Below are 20,516 nucleotides of genomic sequence, written 5' to 3' on the forward strand. Positions count from 1 at the left end.
AAAATAAGCAAAAGGAAAGAAATAACAAAAAGTCAACAAAATGGAGAATAAACCGATAACAGAGAAAAATCAGTAAAAGCAAAAATTGGTCCTTTGAAATTAGCAATAAAAATTGATAAGCCTCTAGACTGATCAAGAAAAAAAGGGCCGGTTTGGTGGCTCACTCTTGTAATCCCTGCACTTTGGGAGGCTGACGTCGGCGGATCACCGAGGTCAAGAGTGCAGGACTAGCCTGGCCAACATGATGAAACCCCATCTCTACTAAAATACAAAAAAAAATTACCCGGGCGTGGTGGCAGGTCCTGTTATCCCAGCTACTAGAGAGGCTGAGGCAGGAGGATCACTTAAACCTGGGAGGCGGAGGTTGCAGTGAGCTGAGGGGTCACATCATTGCACTGCAGCCTGGGCGACAAGACTGAAACTCCATCTCACAAAGATAGTGAATTTAAACAGTCACAGAATATATGGTCTATACACAAAACTCTACTGTTTATTTATGTATTTATTTATTTATATATAGGCAGGGCCTCCCTCTGTTGCCAGGCTGGAGTGCAGTGGTGGAATCATGGCTCACTGCAGCCTCAGCCTCCTGGGCTCAATCGATCCTCCCACCTGAGCCTGCTGAGTAGCCTGGAACTACAGGTGTGCACCACCATGCCTGGCTAATTGTTGTACTTTTTGTAGAGACGGGGTTTTTCCATGTTGCCCAGGCTGGTCTCAAACTCCTGGGCTCAAGTGATCCACCCACCTCAGCCTCCCAAAGAGCTGGGATTATAGGCGTGAGCCACCACGCCCAGCATCAATTGCATTTCTGTATAATATCATGATGAATTAGAGAATTAAAGGTACAGTTTTATGGTGGTTGTTTTTATGGCCAAAAAAAGAAAGAAAATCAAAGACACCATTTAGAATAGCATAAAAAGCATGAACTACACACGGTACGCACCGGGTAGCAAACCTGTGGCTCCGTCACCGGTCTGGGTGTGGCCAGCCCGGAGTAGAAAGAAGACCCTACTGGAGACTGCCTGGACGCTCAGGAACCCTGCAGTGCAAAGCACTGGGAAAGCTCAAGGCTTTCGGTGCAACAAAGTCCACAAGCAGAGCCCGAGATTGCAACATACGTTTTTATTACTCAAGGACAGCTTGGACTTCACCAATGCCCAGCTTCATGGGGCACGTAGTGTGACTCACGGCTGAACACACAATCACTGTTAAGCCTGTGCTACAGCCCTGGGCTACTTTTGGACGTGCAAGAGGACACTTGGTGACATGAAACCTAACTTGCTTCTAAAGACATGTGACACATTTTTTTTCCCTGAAATCTTGCCCTTCCCTCTCTGCCATGCTCCCAACTTTCTGCCTTCTCGGGGCTTCTCACTGTCTGGGTAACTAGGTCTGGGGCCTTTGGGTAGTGGCCCCGAGCCACAATCAATGCCTGGGCCTGAGGCTGAGCTTGTGGTCTCCGAAGCCTGATCTGGCTTGGAGCTCATCTGTGCTGCTCAGGGGTGGCCTAGCTTGCAGGCCATCGCATTAGGCCAGCTCACAGGTCCCTGGTAGAGCCTGAAGCCGCTGGCCTGAAGTAGGGGTGGGTGCTGCTCGGCTCTCTGGAGGATCTCAGAATTCTCACTTCTCCCTGGGACTGAGCCACAGGTCAGCCATACTTCACTTTTCCCAGTGTTTTTCTTTTTGAAACAGGGTCTTGCTCTTTCACCCAGGCTGGAGTACAGTGACGCAATCGTGACTCACTGCAGCCTCCCCAGTAGCTGGGACCACAGGCACGCGCTACCATGCCAGGCTAATTGTTTAAAATTTTTTTTTGTTGCGACAGGGTCTCATCATGTTGGCCTGGCTGGTCTTGACCTATTGGGCTCAAGCGATCCTCCTGCCTTGGCCTCCCAAAGCGCTAGGATTACAGGCGTCAGCCACCACACCCGGGTGGAGGGCCCTAGGCCTCATCAGCTCTGCTGTGCAGGGCGGCCACTGCCGCAGGCTTTCAGCGAAGTCCAAAGAGATGGGCAAAGGGCTGCTGCCGGAGGCCTGGGCTACAGATGCCCTGCCTGGCTCTTGGGAGCCAGCTCCCTGCTCCATGCCCCTTCACAGCAGCCTCCCAGCATGCACCACCCTCCACTGGATGACGTCAGCCTTCCTTGCCCCCAGATGCTGGTGTAGAAGCAGGGTTCCACTCTGCCTGCCTGCACCCACTGACCCTAGAACAGCAGGGCCCCCGCCCCCACTGCCTGCAGAGTGCTGAGGACTCGCGCACCATGAGAACTTCTGACCATGAGAACTTTGACTTCCGGATGCGGGGAATCTGCCCAGGTGAATAATTCAGCTCTGAAATTCATCACTTTCTTCGGGCCACTGCCTGTCCTGTTCCAGGCCCGAGCCTATAGAAGGAAGAGGAAAGTCCGCTTAGCAAGTGGGTGAGACTCCCCCATGCCAGAAGCCCTGGCTCAAGGGCTGGGCCATGCTCCCTTATCTCCCGGAGCAGTCATGGGAATTGAGGGTTTTATTTTTTGAGATAGGGTCTGGCTCTGCCTCCCAGGCTGGAGTGCAGTGGCTTGATCACGGCTCACAATTGCCTTGATCAAGTGATCCTCCCAGCTTGGCCTCCGAAAGTGTTGGTATTACAGGCATGAGCCACCTCACCCAGCTAACCGTTCTTAAGCAGTGGCTCTTCAAATAGTACCTGGGATGGAAAATTCCTGCTGGGGCTTCCTATTTCTTGAAAGCAGAGTGGGGCAGGCACCCTCGGGCTAAGGGATGTGCTATCGTCAGGAGGCGAGGGAGGGGTGGGCCAGGGTCTTGCTAAGGGAGCCATGGGGGGCAGGCTGGGCTTCCAGAGATCGCCAGAGGCAGTGGCCTGCCTGGCTGCCCCACACCCTCAGCGCAGTAGGGACAGACTCTGCTCTTTGGAGCTGGCACAGATGTGCCTGAGCCCCCCAGAGGCCAGCCCAGGCAGCAGCACCTGGGAAGGAGCCGGACGACAGCAGCTGCAGGCTGTCTAGGGCCCCGTCCTCATACAGGGCCAGCTTCTGGACCATCTTCTGTCGGGCAGGGTTGATGATAATCTGCGGTGGCTCCGATGATGATGCAGAGCTGCCCAGGGCCAGTCCTGGGGTGGAGATAGCGCCCCCTTAGCCTCACACCTCCCCAGCCCCCAGCCTAGCACCCTGCCTCCCTGGCCTTGAGGCCCGAATTCCTCAGAGAAGTCCCAGGGCAGGGCCCAGCTCTCAGGCTACCCTGGACAGAGCCCGCCTTGTTCCTGGCCTTCAGGAATGGGGCGGGGGAGGGCTGAAGAGTGAGCTCCACCTGGGGATGACATGGCCAGGGAAGGGGAAACCAGGCTTCCTAAGGGCACAGCGAGCTGAACAACCGGCCCTGGTTCCCTTCTTCTAGAAGGCTGGGGTGGGAACTACGGGGGCTTTGGCCCAAGGAGGCCCAGGTCCCTCTCCTGAGAACCCGTCTCCCCAGCTACCTTCCGTGGCTGCAGTTCGGAACCCCGGGCCACTCCCCCAGCTCAATTCTCCTGCCATGTCCCCCTGAGGACAGCCGGCCTCCCCGAGGGGTGCCGGGCCCAGAGGGCAGCTCGGAGTCAAGTGCCAGGAGCGCAGGGCGGCAGAGAGGCCACATAGGCTCTCGTCGCTCTCCACGGGCTGGTTGGGGCCTCTCTGGAGCTGCTCTGCCGCCTGGGCGCTGGCTCCTGATGGTGCTGCCAGGGGCTGCAATGGGGAAGCCCCACTGTGGGCACTGCCAGTGCTGGACACGTAGGAGTTCTCCTGCGGGGAAGGGGGGACGCAGCTGGCGGCCTCTGGTTGCCCGGGCAGCCCTGCCACCGCCGCCTGCAGCTCCTCCAGCCTCTCGTACACCTGCAAGTGGAGAAAAGACCGTCTGTGACCTGCCCCGGGACTCTGGACTGGCACACCCTGCAGTTGGGAACACTCTGTCCTGGGGAGTGCAGAGAAGCGCAGCTGCCCAAGGCAAAGACTAAGAAGGCCTCTTTCTCTTCTACAAAGTGAATCACTGCCCTGCTGCCCTCAAACGGGGCCTCTCCACTTCCAACTGTCACCAGAGGAGAAGAGATGGGGTACTAGGGAGGGGACAGAAAAAGGCAGAGGCAGTGGCACAGTGTACCCAGCAGGGGGCGCGGAAGAAGCTCTTTCCTTCTCTATGTGAAGTGGGCTCAGCAAAACAGGACTGCCCCAGCCCCTCAGTTCAGGGGGGCGCTGCCCCAAGCACAACCAAAGGGCAAGCAAGAAACGTGTGGGGACTCCAGAGAGAGACCTAGCAGGTGCTGAGATGGGGTCACTACAGAGCAGGCCTGGAATGTGGGCTTTCGGGATGGCCACCCGGTCCAGTGGGCAGCTGGCTACCTGGGTCATAGGAGGCCTCCTCTTGGCCCGGCGGTGCAGGCAGCAGCAGGCCAGCCGGCCCAGGCCCAGGCCCAGCTCAGGTGGGCAGGGCCCGGGCCTGGGGTCCAGGTGCTTCTTGTAGATCTGGATGGCGATGGGCGTGGCCCAAGCGTCCGCAGCCAGAGCTGCTCGCGGTGCGGTCTGGGTGCTTCTCAGGGCCACTCCAGCTTCCTCAGCCTCCTCTTCCACAAGATCTTTCTGTGGGATGGATACTGTGAGCGTGGTTACCTGGTGGGCACACCTGTAGCTGCCATCCTCAGGTCCTTGTCACTCAATCGTACGGTATTTTTTTTTTTTTATAGAAAAAGAGAGATGGGGGTCTCGCTATGTTGGCCTAGCTGGTCTCCAACCAGGCTCAAGTGATCCTCTCGCCTCAGCCTCCCAAAGTGCCGGGATTACAGGTGTGAGCCGCTGTGCCCAGCTCTTGGTCTTTCTACAACTTATTTTTTGGAGACAGGGACTCATTCTGTCACCCAGGCTGGAGTACAGTGGTGCAATCATGGCTCACTGCAGACTCAACCTCCCAGGCTCAAGTGATCCTCCCAGCTTGGCCTCCTCAGCAGCTGGGACTACAGTGTGTGCCACTACGCCTATCTTGCTATGTTGCTCAGGCTGGTCTCCAACTCCCAGGCTCAAGTGATCCTCCTGCCTCAGACTGTTGAGTAGCTGGGACTACAGGCATGCACCACTGTGCCCAGCTTCTAGCGATTTTTTTTTTTTTGAGATGGAGTCTCGCTCTGCCACCCAGGCTGGAGTGCAGTGGCGTGATCTCGGCTCACTGCAACCTCGACCTTCTGTATTCAAGCGATTCTCCTGCCTCAGCCTCCTGAGTAGCTGGGACTACAGGTGCGTGCCAGCACGCCCCGCCTAGTTTTTAGAGATTTGTTAAATGCCCACTGTGGGCCAGGGCTCCTCTGGGCTTTAGGGATACAGGAACAAATGGAACCCTGGGCCCTGGTTTGACAGAGCTGACTTTCTGGTGGGGTAGAGGCCTGAGCAAGTGCCCGGGAGCTGGGATCCGAAGGCATGACGTCGCACTCAGGGGTAGAAGCAGGACTGGAGGCCATCTTGAGTTCTGAGATAACACAGACTAGGAGGAACCTGGGTGGACGGTGGCTCTTCTTGCAGAGGGAACGGCACAGGCCGGCAGGGAGTGCCCCGAGTTCAGGGGACCTGAGGTGTTGTGGGGTCAACCACATAAGGGATTGGGCCTTCACCCCAAGAACAGAGAAAAGGCAAAGAGGCCTTTGAAAAGAGCAGTCTGGGCCAGGCACAGTGGCTCCCGCCTGCAATCCCAGGACTTTGGGAGGCCGATGTGGGCAGATCACCTGAGGTCAGGAGTTCAAGACCAGCGTGGCCAACGTGGTGAAACCCTGTCCCTACCAAAAATACAAAAATCAGCTGGGTGTGGTGGCAGGCACCTATAATCCCAGCTACCTGGGAGGCTGAGGCAGGAGAATTGCCTGGAACTGGGAGGCGGAGGTTGCAGTGAGTCGAGATTGCGCCACTGCACTCCAGCCTGGGGGACAGAGCAAGATTCCATGTCAAAAAAAAAAAAGAAAAGAAAAGAAAGAAAAGCGCACTCTGGTGAGGCGGACGGAGTGGAGGAGGGGCACGGGCAGTTCAGGCCAGCCTGCACGCATGGAGAGCTCGGCCGCAGCCTGGGAGGCTCCTCGGGGCCTGCCCCTTCTCTACCACCGCCTTTCTCCGGCCTGAGTGCTCTGACTTCCGCTGCAGCCCTGGTCCCCCAGCCCAGGTGGGGTCTGTACAAGGCCCGTGGCGTCTGCAGGACAGACAGGAAGTTGTCTGGGGCCCTGCCCACTTTAAAAAATGAGGCCACTGCGGCAGCGGAGGTGTCCCCTGGGTACTGCGCTCTGATCACCCCCACCCCCGGGGCTGCGACTGCGGCCTGTCCGCAGCCGTGCCTCCCGCCTGGCCTGCCTCAGGAGGCTCACCAGATACTTGGTCCTGGCCCCGTGCGTCTTCACAGCTCTCTGGCCAGCCAGGGTCTCTAGCACTACCTGGAGAGAGGGAAGAGGGAGGGCATGGCAGTGGCTTCTGGGATCTTGTCGCCCCGCGCCTGGGCAGGGAAGAGGCCTCTGGTTTGGACATGGATAGGGCTGACAGAATTCGGCCCTGAGGCGGGCAGATGAGGACAGAGCCAGATATTACAGAACCGAAGCGCAGGCGACTTGGAGGGCCCACTCAAAGAGAAATTGCAAACATAGGAGGGAGGGGGCCTGGAGCCGCAGCCTCCTGGGGTCTTGGCAGACGGCCCCGGCCTGCAGTGTGCTCTGCAGCCCCCGCCTCTGCCTGCCTGCGGTTTCTCCTCCTCTAAGCCAGCAGAGGGGTCAGCGGCTCACCACCCCGAAGCTGAAGGTGTCCGTGTCCACAGACAGCCTTCCCGTCTTGATGTACTCCTCAGGTAGGTATGCCAGGGTGCCCCGCACCGTCTGCGTCCGGGCCACCGTGCTGCTCTGGCTGGGGCTGGCCCCCGCAAAGCGGCTGAACCGGGCCAGGCCAAAGTCTCCCAGCTTGGGTGTCAGCCTCTCATCCAGAAGGACGTTGGAACTTGCGGAAGGAAGAGAGTGGCGTCAGCTGAGGCCTAGCACCTACACCTGCCCAGCTCAGGCGAGGCTGGACTCGAGGCTGCCGGCCCAGTGCCTTGCCCACAGAAAGCGCTGGCACTGCCCTGAATGCTCCAGCTGCCTGGGGGCTTCTGCTCATCAGCAGGGCCCATCCTTGGCCTATTCCCACACCTGTGCCATGCCGGGGTGTCGAGGTCCCAGGCTGTGCCTGACCCCCACATTGATGGGTCGGGGCTCCCCTGCTGCAGGCCCCTCCTCACCTCTTGATGTCTCCATGGATGAGGCTGGGGCTGTCCTGATGTAGAAACTGAATTGCCCGTGCTGTACCCAGAAGGATGTCCAGTCGCTGAGGCCAGGAGAGAGGTGGGCGGGCCTGGGTCTGGGGTGGCAAAGGGGGAAGGGAGGTTGCTGGGTGGCTGTTCTTGATCCCAACCATCCTTCTACCTGTCACTGTGCAGCCTGGAATGAGCCACTTCACTCTCTAGGCCTGTTTCCTCCTTCTGGAAAACGAGGAGCAAAATCTCCGTGACTTGTACTTCTTAAGCACGTGCAGACTAAGCCACCCTGGCTGCTTGGCAAAGCACTCAAGGCTGGGCAGTGGCTGGGGACATGTTCTTGGCATTCGAGATAGAATCTGCTGGGCTGCGGCTCCCAGGACTAATCCATTTGTCCCTGGGTGATCGGGAAGTCCTCGAAGGCTTCTCTCCCCAAACACGGCAAGCCAGAGGAGGCAAGGGGGCTCTCCCCTCTGTGTGCCCCCAGGGCCCTCCCTCAGCAGTGGGGGCTCCAGCTGACAGCCCCAGCCCCGTTGCCTCCGGGGCTCGCCGACCAGACCCTCAGGCTGTCCTGCTTGTGAACGGGAGAGGCCTGGGAAAGAGCTCTATAGAAAACAGTGGCCCCAGCCAGGCGAGGTGGCTCACACCTATAATCCCAGCACTTTGGGAGGCTGAGGCAGGTGGACTACCTGAGGTCAGGAGTTGAAGACCAGCCTGGCCAACATGGCAAAACCCCGTCTCTACTAAAAATACAAAAATTAGCCAGGCATGGTGGTGCGTGCTTGTAGTCCTAGCTACTCGGGAGGATGAGGCAGGAGAATTGCTTGAACCCGGAAGGTGTAGGCTGTGGTAAGCTGAGATCACGCCACTGCCCTCCAACCTGGGCGACCGAGTAAGACTCTGTCTCCAAAAATAGAGAAAAAGTGACCATGCTGTGGGCCAACTCCCGAGCGGGGTGCTGCTGGGTAGCTGGAAGTGCAGGCCCGGCCTGTTGGCAGGACCCACTCACACAGGCAAAAAGCCCCAGGCCCCGTGCCCGGCTCCAGCCAGGTGTCAGGAGTGCTTCAGGTTCTGGGAAGCGCGCCGGGCCCAGGGAGCCGACCTGACAGTGGAGACAGTCCTCCAGGGAGCCGTTGGGCAGGAAGCCGTACACGAGGCAGTAGAAGCCATTCTGAGCACAGTAGCCGGCAAAGTCCACAATGTTCGGGTGACGAAACCTGTTTGAAAAAGGGGAGCATCTTCCATCAGGCCAGACTGGGCAGGCAGCCCCGAATGGGGCCTCAGGCGCCCAAGGGAGCCAGGTGCTGTGGTGTGTGGTCTGGAGCCCCACAGGACCGGCTCTGGCCTCACCTGGACAGCTGCTCCACCTCAGTCAGGAAGCTCTGTTTCACTGCACTCCACTCCAGGTCTGCGTCCTGCAGCCCCCAGAGTGCGGTGGGGGACGGGTGGGGAAGATGGGTAGCATGAGGCTCTCTAAGCGAAGGCCTTTGGGCCTCCTAATGCCACCTGCCCCAGGCCCAGAACAACGGAGGGGCCAGGGACCCTGTGCTGGAATGAGGGCTGAAGGGACTGTGGCGAGGCCAGGGGAAAGGCTGGAGAAGGCAGTGAGGGTTGTGTGATGGCCTTCCAGGGTCCCTGCCAGGGTGCGACACTCACCTCCTTCAGCCTCTTCACAGCATACGCTGTGTTCCTCATCACGGCCCGGTACACGCACCCAAAGCCACCCTCCCCGATCTTGAGCTCCTCTGAGAAGTCGTGGGTGCCCTGGGAAATCTCACAGAGGGGCCAGCAGAATGGAGAGGGGTGGGCTCCCTGCAGCAGGGACACTGAGCTCTCTGGGCCTTGCTGTGGGAAGAGAGCCTGCGTCAGGTAGGGTCCCTGTCTCCTCCATACTGCCCAAGGCTGCAGGCTCTCCCCACCACAGCTGCCTCCCAGCTGACCCGGCTTGGCTGACTGGGGCTGCGGTGTGCCAAAGGCTGAGTTCCTTCCTCCTTGCCTCGAATCTTCCCTGGAGGGCAGGGGACACCTACCTTGGTAGAGGAAGGGGCTGGAGATGGCGGTGGAGGCCGCAGGGAAGCAGGGCTGGGGACCAGGCCGAGCTCAGGCCCTGAATGGGTCTGGGAACCTGGAAAAGCTTCATAAAGACACCAGTGAGAGGCAGGCGGAGACCAGCGGCGGCGTCTACAGCCGCGGCAGTCAAGGGGGGCCCTTCTTCGGGTCCATCGAGTCCAAAAACCCGGCCCTCTTACCTGGGGAGAGGAGGGTGGAGGCTGAGGATGGAAACTTCCGGGGGCTCCAGGCCTCCGCCTCGGCGGGTGCAGGGATGCTGCTGGGCCTCGGGGCAGTGGTGCTTGGGGACGGAAGCGGGGCGGGAGGGTGCCCTGCGACGCCAAGTAAGGAAAGGAAGGTTGAGGCCCGGATGGGGGAGCCCCGTGGGAATCGCCGGTCCCCCAGCCGTGGGGTGCCTGGAGTCCCGCGCTCACAGGCTGTAATGATGTCCCTCGCGCGGAGCAGCTGCAGGTGCGTGAGGATGTGCACGAGGTCGGCCACACGGGCGTTGCGGTTGATCCAGGGCCACAGGACACTGGCAGTGCGCTGCCCGGAGCGCTCGCACAGCCGCAGCTCGGTCTGGTCGCGCACGATCAGGGCGGCTGCGGAGCGGGGGGCGTCAGGCGTCGGCGCCGGGAGCCCGCGCGCCCCCCGCTCCCCGCGGCCTCCCGCAGCCACGCACCGAACTGGCACCAGTCGGCGGGCTCCAGGGCGTCCATCACTTTGTAGAAGCGGCACATGACCCAGGGCGGCACCTCGTACAAGAAGTGCTGGGCGCCGGGGGCTGCGGGCTCTCCCGGGCCCGGCCCCCCGGCCATGGCCGCCGCCGCCGCCGGGCCGGGGCCTATCGGGGCCTCTCAGGGCCGCGGCGGACGCGGGCCTGGGCCGGCCGGGTCCGCGGACACTGACTCACTTCCCCTTCGAGCCGGCCTCGTGGGACGCCCGGCGGGGCGGAAGAGGCGGTGCCCGGGCCCGCCGCCATCTTGCCCGCCGTGGCCGCTCGCTCGACCACACGGGGGCGCCCCGCGCCGGAGAGGGCCCGGGTCCCAGCGCGTTGTGCGCGGCGATCGGCGCGAGGCCGGGCGCGCCCGGGCGGGGCTCTGGGGGATAAACGGCGGCTTCTGGCGCTGAGGACCGAGGGCAGGGCGGAGGCCCGGGCTGCTCGAAGAGGGGCCAGGGCCGGGGCTGTCGAAAGCCCCTGGAAGGCCCGGCGGGAGCCCTGCTTTCCACTGCGGCCTCGCCCCGCGTCTAGCCCCCTGCCCACAGCAGCAGCCTGCAGCCATTCAGACCCCTTAGGTGTCCTGAAATGTGCCAAGAACGCTTCACCCCACAGCCGTGAGTGCACGCGTTGCTGCCCCAGCCCTCATTTGGCAGCTGTGGTGAAGGTTTCCTGAGCCCGCCGGCAGAGCTCCTGCCACCGCGTACCTGTCCCCTACTGGGCATCGTCCTCGAGGACCTGTCTAGACTGCCACCCCCCGGGTCTCCACAAGCAGCAACGCAGACTTTACTCTTGTTTTTCCAGCTGGATGTCTCCTCCAGCGACAGTTCCTCTTGCCCTCTAGATCCTGACAGCGAAGGGGTTCCCCAACCCTAGCCTTACAAACTTAGGACTTTTCCTAGAAACGAGGTCTGCCCAAGGCCCACAGGTGGCCCCTGTTGGAGTCTCTTCCGAAAAGCCACCACCACGGTGGCCCCACTCAAGATGACAACCATACCCTGAACCCCGTGGCTTCTCATGGGGACAGCCTTTATGAGATGCAGCAACTCAAGTATCTGAAAAGATCACGCACACCTATGCTAATCTCCACGGGGGACTTGGTCCTACTTACACACGAAGGCCCGTAAGCTCCTGGAACAGGACTGGCGCACAAGATGCTCAATGTATACAAGTTGACCGTTCAACTCTGGGATCTACCGTTCAAGGCCAGGCCTTCAGAGGGCACCTTCTTGTAGGTGTGCCCACATGTGCGTGTGAATCTGGACTCTGAGCAGCTGTCTCCTCCAGCCCCTTACCAACCTGGTGAGGCCGCTCCTGAGAGCCAAGGAAGCCAGTGACAAGGGGGCCCCTTTGGGCAATCCCCTCAGCCTGGCCTGGCCTGGTCAGAGAACCAGGTTAGCCGTCAGCGGAGGGCATGTGAGGGTCTTGGCAGGAATGACACAGGAGGAGCTACCACCTGTGGGGTACGGGTGTCCAAAAGCACCACAGCACATCCAGACCTAGGGGGTGCCCCTACCATATGGGTCAAGAGCAGGGAGGTCGTGCTGCAGGCTGACTCATGCTAGGCCCTTCCCGTCGCACGCCGGAGCAGTGTGCCTGGAAAGCACTGGTGTGGAGCAAGCTGAGGGGCCGAGAGGCCAGCATATGAAGCAGGCGTCCGTCGGCCTCTCATGGCAGGCCTGAAGGCAGCTATCTGTGTCCAGGGACGGCCAGATTCAATGAGGAAGTGCAGCACCACACTGTCATGTGAGCTGGAGGGGGACTTCTGTCTTATAATGAAAGCCCAGACCTTGAGTCACTTTCACAGAGAGATTTATCGAGAATGCTAACAGCACAGGATACAGTACTTCCCAACAAAAAGTGCAAACGCGTCACTTAGAAAGGCATGCTGAGTATTCTTTGCTTTCACATGTATTAAAAAACTTACAAAAATAAAATAAAACTGCGTGCTGCCCATCTTTTCCAATAGTAAAAGAACCTTATGAAAAAATCACTTGATTTTACAACAAAAGACACAAACGGACATTTTTATGTAAATTTATAAGGCAAACTCTTTATATAATAAATAGGTTACAGGGATTCAGTGGGGGGTGTTTTTGAAACGTATACAGGTACATTCAGACAGGTTTACTGAAATGGTACAAATTTCCTTAATAAATCGCCTTTTGTTTTTAAATATATCAGTGCTTTCAGTCATTTGGCTATACACAAAGAACCTTTTTTTCTGAACACTACAAAAAAGCAATCAATAATTTTTGTTTTTAAAACGACCTACTTATTTTCTAAAGTAATTGTCCCAAAACACAAAAACTGAAGGTGAATAGATACAGGGCTTTTAGAGACATCTCCAGCTAAGTCTATCCTGGCTTCTCCCCGTGCCCCAAGTGCAACTCTCCGAACCTCAGACAGGTTTCCAGGCTGGAGCCAGCTCCCTTCTGCACAAGGTGGCCTGTGTCACTGGCAATGCTGTCCACAGCTCTCGGCCTCCGGGCTGGCACAGGGGAGCATGACTTCAACTTAGGAGGCGGCAGACACCCTGCCTGGCTCTTCCAGATGCTGAACCCAGCACGCAATGGTCACTACAGTCAGCACTGTCCTCGCCTCTCAGAGGGAGGGAGGGGCTGGTCAGGTTTTTCGGGAGCCCCAAACCATGTCTAATGAGGGTAATGGCTTCTCTCAGGAGATGTTTTTGCCATGGAATGGGAAGGGGTTTCTCACATCCAAATTTTGCTGGCAATCGATGACAGCCAAGAGAGAGCAAGCCCCTCCATGGCCATTTTATTGCCCCGGGAGGGGGAGGGTGGGGAATAGAGATGTCACAGTGTTGTACCCTGGAGGATGGGGCGGGGTGTGACAGAAGTGTCTTAAACAGTAATGCCCATGGGGCACACTTTGGAGAGAGAATGGCCGCCACCTGGCCTGTCCAGGGAGAGCTGCATCGGGGGAAGTGGCCAAACACATCTGCCAACAACAGCCTCCTGCTCAGGCAGGCCCAGCCTCATTCTCCCGGCACACATCCCCTCCTGGCTCCCCTCAAGGAAACATCAGTCTTATCTTTCCTTAAAAGTACGGGAAGGTGGTAATAATCGTGGGGGGAGGGGAAGCAAAAAAGAATCCACTGGGTGGAACAAAACCTGGTTTTGCTGTGACTTGGAAAGTGGCAACACATCAGCTATTCAGTTTGCTGGCTTGGAATGGGACTCCCGGGCTCCGCTGCTTTGGGTGTGTTCTGGCTGATCTGGGCAGGGGTCATCTGTTCGGCTCTCCCCTCTCATCTCAGTCACCATCCCCCTCCCTCAGAATGCTTTTGCATGTAAAGAAAAAGTGTCTAGAAGTATTTGTCTCTGGAACAATTACTTTAAACATAGTTACAATACAGACTTCAGTTCAAACACAGAAGAGATTTACTTAGCAAAGTTCCTTTCACCCACCAAAAATTACACAAATATAAGCCTCAACACCACAGCTAAGAGGACCAGTAGAGAGAACCTCATGTTTGGAACACAAAAGGAGAAATAAAAACCAAACCAGACCCAAACAGAAAAACCCCAGAAAGACAAGGAAAGGGCAAAGAAGGAAGGGGAAGGAGAGCAAACACGGCACACGTTACAGTGTCCAGATACACGGGAGCCCAGCACGGGCAAGGGCTCGGCACACATTGAGTAACAGTCCTGGTGATATTTGGTCATATATTCATCGACTACTGACTCTGGAGCGGCTGTTATTGATTGAAGCAGTGACAAATCAAACGGAAAGGAGGCCGTGGTAGCAAGGGAAGGAGCAGGCTTCAAGTTCTGCAAGCCTTTTGCACTCCACTGTCCAGCTCCCCAGAAACACTGAACCGGGTGGGCCCCGCTCCATCCGGGCAGGGCTAGAGGTCACTGGGTGAGGCTAACTCAGGCGTCGATTTCATGTCAGTCAGAAAGCACGCTCGTGGACGCACGCAGACACCCACCTGTTCACGGCCAAACATCAGCGGCAACGGCCTCCTCGCCTCCTCTGCCCCATCCCAGGCTGGGTGGGAAAGAGCATCGTGACCCACTGCTAACACTGAGCACGCGCCGGAGCAGGCCCCGGATGTGGGCCCAGAGGCTGCCCCAGCCCTGGTCCTCCGAGGGGCCCGTGGGCAGCCCAGCCACTGAAAGAGCCTACGGCTGTTTTTCTTTTGGATTCAGGCCTCAGAAGAAGCAATGACAGCAGGGAGGGAAGCTTTTGGCCCTGGTGATTATAATGCTCTCTGCTTTGGAAGAACAAGTTTCTGATTTTTTTGGTGTTTCTAATTACTTTAAAAAAGATGATCAAAAAGAACTGTTACAGCTAAACTCTCTAGCAGATATTGCTCATTAAGAATTACAAAAGCAAATGCAATTACTCGTAGGATGGGGGAGAAGAAAGGGACATTTCTGGAGTCTTCACTACTTCCTGGAGGGGACCCGCTGGACTCACACATGTGATTCTGGGGTCGCTGGCGTTCTACCTGGTGCAGCTCACAGGTTCAGAGACAGGCCAGGCCTCCCATCTCTGCTCCAGTTCCCAGGCTCGACAGAGTGGGAAGGGTGAAACACACTCGGGCCCTAATGGTGGGGAAAGCCTGTGAGGCTGACTCTCCACATGCGCTCGCCCTGACCAGGTCACTGGAAGGGGATTGGGGGAGTCAGGCCACCCCAGTGGACTCCAGCTCCCACAGGTGGAAGGGGACCAGGCTGTGCCGACTACGTTCCAGACTTCAGCAGGCCAAGGGAGTGCTCCTGCACGCAGAACCTTGGGACCTCTTTCACAAGCATGGGAGAAACAGAGTGCAAAACCCGGGTGTTGCCTGGAGCCTCCTTCGCCTGGCACAGGGAAGCCCTTGAAAGAAGCGAGGAAAGACCACGAATCTGCTTGGACAGAAGAAGTGACCAGCAGACAGATTTGTCATTTTTTTCTTTTTTTTTTTTTTTATTTTCCCTTGTCCTATGCTATGGTTATCAGAATATTGTAATTAAGCAACAGGTATAATTTTAACAGGTCTTTTTTTGTGTGTGGAGCCACAAGCAAAATGAGTTTATAATTGTGCAATATACAGATATATATATATAAAAATTCAACTGCTTTGTGTGTCTAGTTGGTGCGTTAAATAAAAGGGACAGAAAAACTAAAAGCAAAACTAAAAAGCAAAACAAAAGCCCAGGATAGAAGAGACAAAGCAGGCCTATGCGCACAGTCTATACGTTACTGGATATAATCAGGGTCACCAGGAAGAACAGCTTTGCCACTTGACACACAAACACTGCAGGGAGGGGGCTATCAGTGGGCAGGAGCCAAACCTCTTGGCCTTTTCACCTCATCTGCTCTCACTGCTGAGCAGGACCTGATCAAAGGTAGGACAGAATGGGGGGTTGGGGACAAAGAGATTTCCAAGTTCCCCAAATGTTCTTGAATGCAAAGGTAGGACTTCCTCCAGGGTCTGGGCTCTGCCTGTGCAAAGTCAGGGCCTGGAGCGGGAGTGGGGGGCTGTGCTTCCTCCTTGCACTGCCCTCACACCTGTCTCCCTCTGCCTCCTGACAGGGCAGGCAGGAGGCCTTGGGGAGGCAGTGAGAGGCCAGCTCAGAAGGGAGCGCCAGGGCACCCACCCTGCAGCCACTTTGCCAAGGCCTGCGATCTGAGGCGAGCAGAGAAGGAGTGGGCAGGGCAGGCTGCCCCTCAGGCAGAAGCGCCTTCCTAGTTCCCTGGGTGTTTTCCTGACACATCAGTGCCGGGACAGGCTCTGTCAAGATGAGAAGAGCAGAAGTAGGGTGGTGCTGGGCCTTCCGGGTCACCAGTGAACGCTCCACCTTTCATACCACTCCCAAAGGACAGGGTCAGAAGCCATGTCCTCAGGTCTGCTACTCAAGGAGATACTGGCTCTCCAATGACAAAATGGTCCAGAGTCTCAGGGAGCCCTGTTTCCACCTCCTCAGATCCCCCTTGCCTGTAATGCTCACCAGACATCTCAGGCCAAGTACTAAGTATTTTTAGATCAGCATTTTTGTAAAAGCTTGCTCTTAATTCATTCAAAAAAACTGAAATGTAACTTTCTGCCAAATGTTTTCTAGGTTTTCTGTCTAAATTGTTGAGAACTGACTTCAGTGTTCAGCTTTTCCCCTCTAATATGTAATTTTAGACCCTGGGGGAGGCAGTATCCTAGCGATTTATAACAAGTAGACAATGCCTTTTCTGAAGACTGATACAATATCTAAAAGAGAAAGACACCAAAATGCAGAGAATAAACAAATCCCTTCAGAGCAGAGCAGAGAGAAGAGCAGGAAGACATGGAAGGAGCAGGGCTCTGTCCCCCACTGGGCAGGGGCTCTAGAAACGGCTCACTCCCCGAAGTCTAGGACATGGGTCCTAGAATCTGCAGGTGTGAACTTGAAACAGGAATCCATTTGAGGCAATGACAGGCTACACATGGATCCCAACAGTCTTCTCAAAGAACTGGTACCTGTGACCTCCCTGGCCCAGTCAGCCCACAGAAACTGACTGGAATGCTCTGGAAAAGGAGCTGTGGTTAGAGGGGGATACAGAGTTCTGGCTGTCAGGCTCCACTTGGGCTAAACAAAATCCAGATGGTCCCACCCAGGGGACTCCGCTGATATCCTTTTGCTCCCTCCTGGGCTTGAGCCGCTTACTAAGTGATTCAACATTCAGAGGTTCTGTCAGCTAAAGAAACTCCTTTCTCCACCAAACTTGGCAGTTTGTGTCTGCTTATTACTCTTTTGCCATCACTGTCACAGCAATGAAAAGCTGGACAGAGAAGCAGGTGACAATTAGGGGCTGCTCCCTGTCCCAGGTGCACTGTTCATGCCTCAGGCCTGGAATGATGCCACCCAACAGACGATTGTCTGCACCCGCATCGGCTCTCACGAGTCGCAGCTTCTGCCATCCAGTGAGCTGAGAGGCTGGGGCCCTTGGCTAGTTTGGCACTGATGGACTGGGGGATGTGGCATTTCCGGGTGTCCCTCTGTGCCTTTTGATACGGGAATACATCATCAGCAGAAGGGAGCTGTGCTAGTGCCGTGACCAAGTATCTCCAGCTCACTGAGCTGTCAAGGCTGGCGATCCCACTGGCTATGACAAGCCCACCACCAGGCAGGGCTGGGAGGGGCAGACCTGGAGGAACTCGAGGACATACAGTATTGTCAGGAGAGGAGGTAGTAACTAACAACTGGAACAAGAGTGGGGGAGACTGTGGGTCTAACATTAATGACCTAGCCCCACGGGTACTGGAAAGCTGTCGGTCAATTCTTCTATTTTCACAAATTCATCGAAAGAGGCCCCCATCTTCATAGTGTTCAAGTACAGACAAAATTGAGGTCACACCCCAAAACTGGGCCGGACACAGCTGGTGAGAATCCTGCAGCTTAAGGCTTTCCCTCCAACCGCCTGTCAACCTGACCCCAAGGCAGGGGCAGCATGGGAGCTGCAGGGCCCCTGCCTGCCAGGGCGATAAACCACCAAGGCAGTCTGCTGAAAGTCGACTGACTTGTGATGCCTTTATTTGGGAAAGAAGAGGGAATGAGGAAGAAAGGGGAAAACAGAGAGAAAACCCTAAGGAGCCGCAGGCCCCACTGGCAGCTCTGGAACAAACTTGAAGGGAAAGAAGCTGGGGAGCAAGGGAGCTGTAGGTGGGGCCCGAATGAAAGTGACACTTGAAATGCTGTGTTTCCAACCATGACTGCCCAATTGGCCCTGAATGAACTGTCATGGGTGAGAGGAGGGCCTGGTAGGCCCCACACTCCTCTTACCAGGACCAGATGACACCTAGCTGATGGGGAAGCAGCTCCTGACACTGAGTCCAGAAGCCACATTTCACTGGACTAAGAATAATGCATAAAAACCCAACTGACCAAAATAAACATCTTCTCAGTGACAACCTGGTTGGATGCTGCGCTCTTGTGGATAAGTGTCCTTTGGTGGTGCCAGGAGTGCGAGGCCACTGTGGGGGCAGGAGCCTTTTGTCCTTGGAGGAAGAGTCTAGGGGACTCACCCTCTCCTCCGACTCCTCTTCCCTTCCTGGGGAAGAGTCAGAAGTGAAGCTGTGTGTGTGTGGGGTGGGGGTCGGCAGCAGAGCAGGTGGAAGGGATCAGGGATCAGGGATTGGGCTGATGGGAGTTTGGTTGCAGGACTTGTTTTACAGCATAAGGAAATGGATACATAAATGCTCAAAAGTCCAACTTTGAGACTACAAACAGAATGGGGCAAACTCCCTCACTTCTAACCATTCCAGAAGAGACAAACACATTTTTTTTCTTAGGCTACTGATTGGAACTGTCAACTATGGTTCCTGATCACTACAGACTGGCAAGGAAATGCTAGACAGTTTCTATGATGTTTCACTCCTTCATGATTACACCGCAGTAAGGAAGCCAGGGGACAGTAACTGAAATACACAAGACAACACGCACTTGACAGTTCATGGCAGCAGCTCACATGGGACATGCCTGTGGGTGTTTCTGGAAGCATAAGACTGCTGTCTCATTTGCTACTTTGATAAGGTACTTCTCAGTTGGACAGATTTAGATATAAGAGACATCTCTGTAAACACAGAAAAGGATATACCAATATGATGAAGATATGCAGCTAGATAAGGACTTCCTGAACAGACGTTAAAAAGATGGGATCCCAAATGAAAACTGATCAATTAAAAACCCACAGCAAGCCCACGCCTCTAAGCCCTTACACCACACCTATGGACCAGATAGTGAAATGTGTGGTGTTCTGGCCCCACTGCATTAAGCAAAAAGCAAAACATTTCCATTAGAAAAGAACTCCGAGGGAAAAGGGGGAGCAGAGACGGGACGGGGACCTAGGTGCTGGTCCCAGCTCTGGTCTCGAGAGTTCTGCATCGGTACCGCTGCTGCCGTGCTGTATACTACGCTAGACTCTGGACTTCTGAGTGAGGTCAAGGTCGGGTGGCATGGAGCCCCTGTTGGGCTACTCGATGACTGGCAGGCCACAGGGGGCCTCTGCGCTTTCCTCAGCTACCAAATCCGGCCCAGCTCCTCCAGTCCACTTATCTAGAGTAGAAGGATGAAAAGGCTTATTGTTCAGGATGGGAAATGCCTTTTGCTTTTTCTTACCAGGGAAGTGGGGGCTACCTAGGAGAGCAAGACCTTGCTGCTCTCTTGCTCTTCATAGACAGGCCAGGTCGGACTCCGTGGAGCCCAAGGCCTCCTTAGGGCTCAAAACAGGGTGGGGCTGGTATTGGCAGCAGGAAGACAAAGGGCAGGCAGAGTTCTAGGGACTGGAGCCGACAAGCGTAGTTGGGCACTTCGGCTGCCTGGAACAGAAGGAATGAACTAGGAGGAGGAAGGGAAAGAAGTGAAAGGATGAAATGAACAAAAGGCAGAAATGGAAGGGGAGAAGAGAAACCAATCAGGAAGTCCTTATAAAATTGCAGCAAACACTTAGAGTTTCGGAGCTTCGTGGGAACCCTATGTGCTGAGCCCACTTTAAAACAAGCGCAGGTATATATACAAATCCAGGTAGTTCTCAACACCGTCACATCTGGTGGCTTGAGGGACCAAATGTCACCAATTCAAGCCAGTTTGCTCTCAGAGCATCTGTTTGTTTTGAAGTGGGAACATGAAGATTCAATAGTGCAAATAATTCTAAGCTGTCCCTAAAGGAGTAGAATTGGAAAGTAACTGAAACGTTTTCTCCTCCTCCCCCCTTGCCCCCTCCCCTGTCCACTAAGTCCCTAACTACCAGTCACAGACTGCTCTGAGAGATTAGGAATCTCTCTCAGCCTGCTGTGCTCGGCCCGGCCCGACCCGGGCCAGCCTGCCTGCACCTTGTCCTACTGCCTCCATGGCCTCTCTATGCGCCACCCACTGGAGGACGCCCCTTGAGAATGGATGATGCCACCTCACCCTGGGCCATCCTCTCCTGTGGTTTAGGCCAGTCTACACCCAGTAGTTCAATGGATGACTCCTTCCTAGCCATGCCAGAGCTGGAGCAGACAGGTGTCACTTTCCTTTCCTGTGAAGTGTCCTTGCCAGTTTTGGATTGGGGCTGGTGTGGGGCCAGTCTTCAGCCACCACAGGTGGGATCACACGGGCCATAGCTACTGGTCATATCCATCTTCTCTAAACAATCCAACTGTCTCTCCTGCCTCACACCTCCCTGTCCCAACATGGTTGGGAGTAGGGGAGGTGGGGGGAGCTGGGGGAGCTGTAGACGGGGCACTGATGGCACCGAAAAAGGGAGTGTCCTCTCAACTGCTGTCTCTAACGACCACATGGGGGAAAGGTTTGGGCGGGAGGGGAGGTGCCTGGTCAACAGCTTGTCTGGTCAGTAGTATCTGCAGCAAGCCTTGTTGAAGGAGCCTAGTTTAGAAAAGTGCAAAGCTACTTCTGGCCCTGGTTAGGTCTTCAACCTGACTGTGCTTGTCGGTAAGAAAAACATCCCCAATGCTCCAACTACTCCCACCCTGAAGCCACGAAACTCTAAG

General features: G+C 56.0%; 1 protein-coding gene across 1 annotated transcript; it reads right to left on the reverse strand.

Annotated features, from left to right (window-relative positions):
* Positions 1–1,110: 1,110 nt before the first annotated feature.
* On the reverse strand, positions 1,111–10,142 carry IRAK1 (interleukin 1 receptor associated kinase 1). Its single transcript, XM_021668838.2, is given in 14 exon segments — positions 1,111–2,387; positions 2,969–3,115; positions 3,479–3,869; positions 4,374–4,610; positions 6,368–6,433; positions 6,776–6,983; positions 7,261–7,379; positions 8,378–8,492; positions 8,626–8,690; positions 8,932–9,120; positions 9,306–9,409; positions 9,525–9,656; positions 9,759–9,978; positions 9,981–10,142. Coding segments are annotated over 14 exon segments (2,214 nt in total). The 3' UTR covers positions 1,111–2,328.
* Positions 10,143–20,516: the final 10,374 nt, after the last annotated feature.

Source organism: Aotus nancymaae, unplaced genomic scaffold, assembly GCF_030222135.1.
Source record: "Aotus nancymaae isolate 86718 unplaced genomic scaffold, 86718_ANA_hifiasm-v0.15.2.pri h1tg000138l, whole genome shotgun sequence".
NCBI classification, from domain to species: Eukaryota; Metazoa; Chordata; class Mammalia; order Primates; family Aotidae; genus Aotus; species Aotus nancymaae.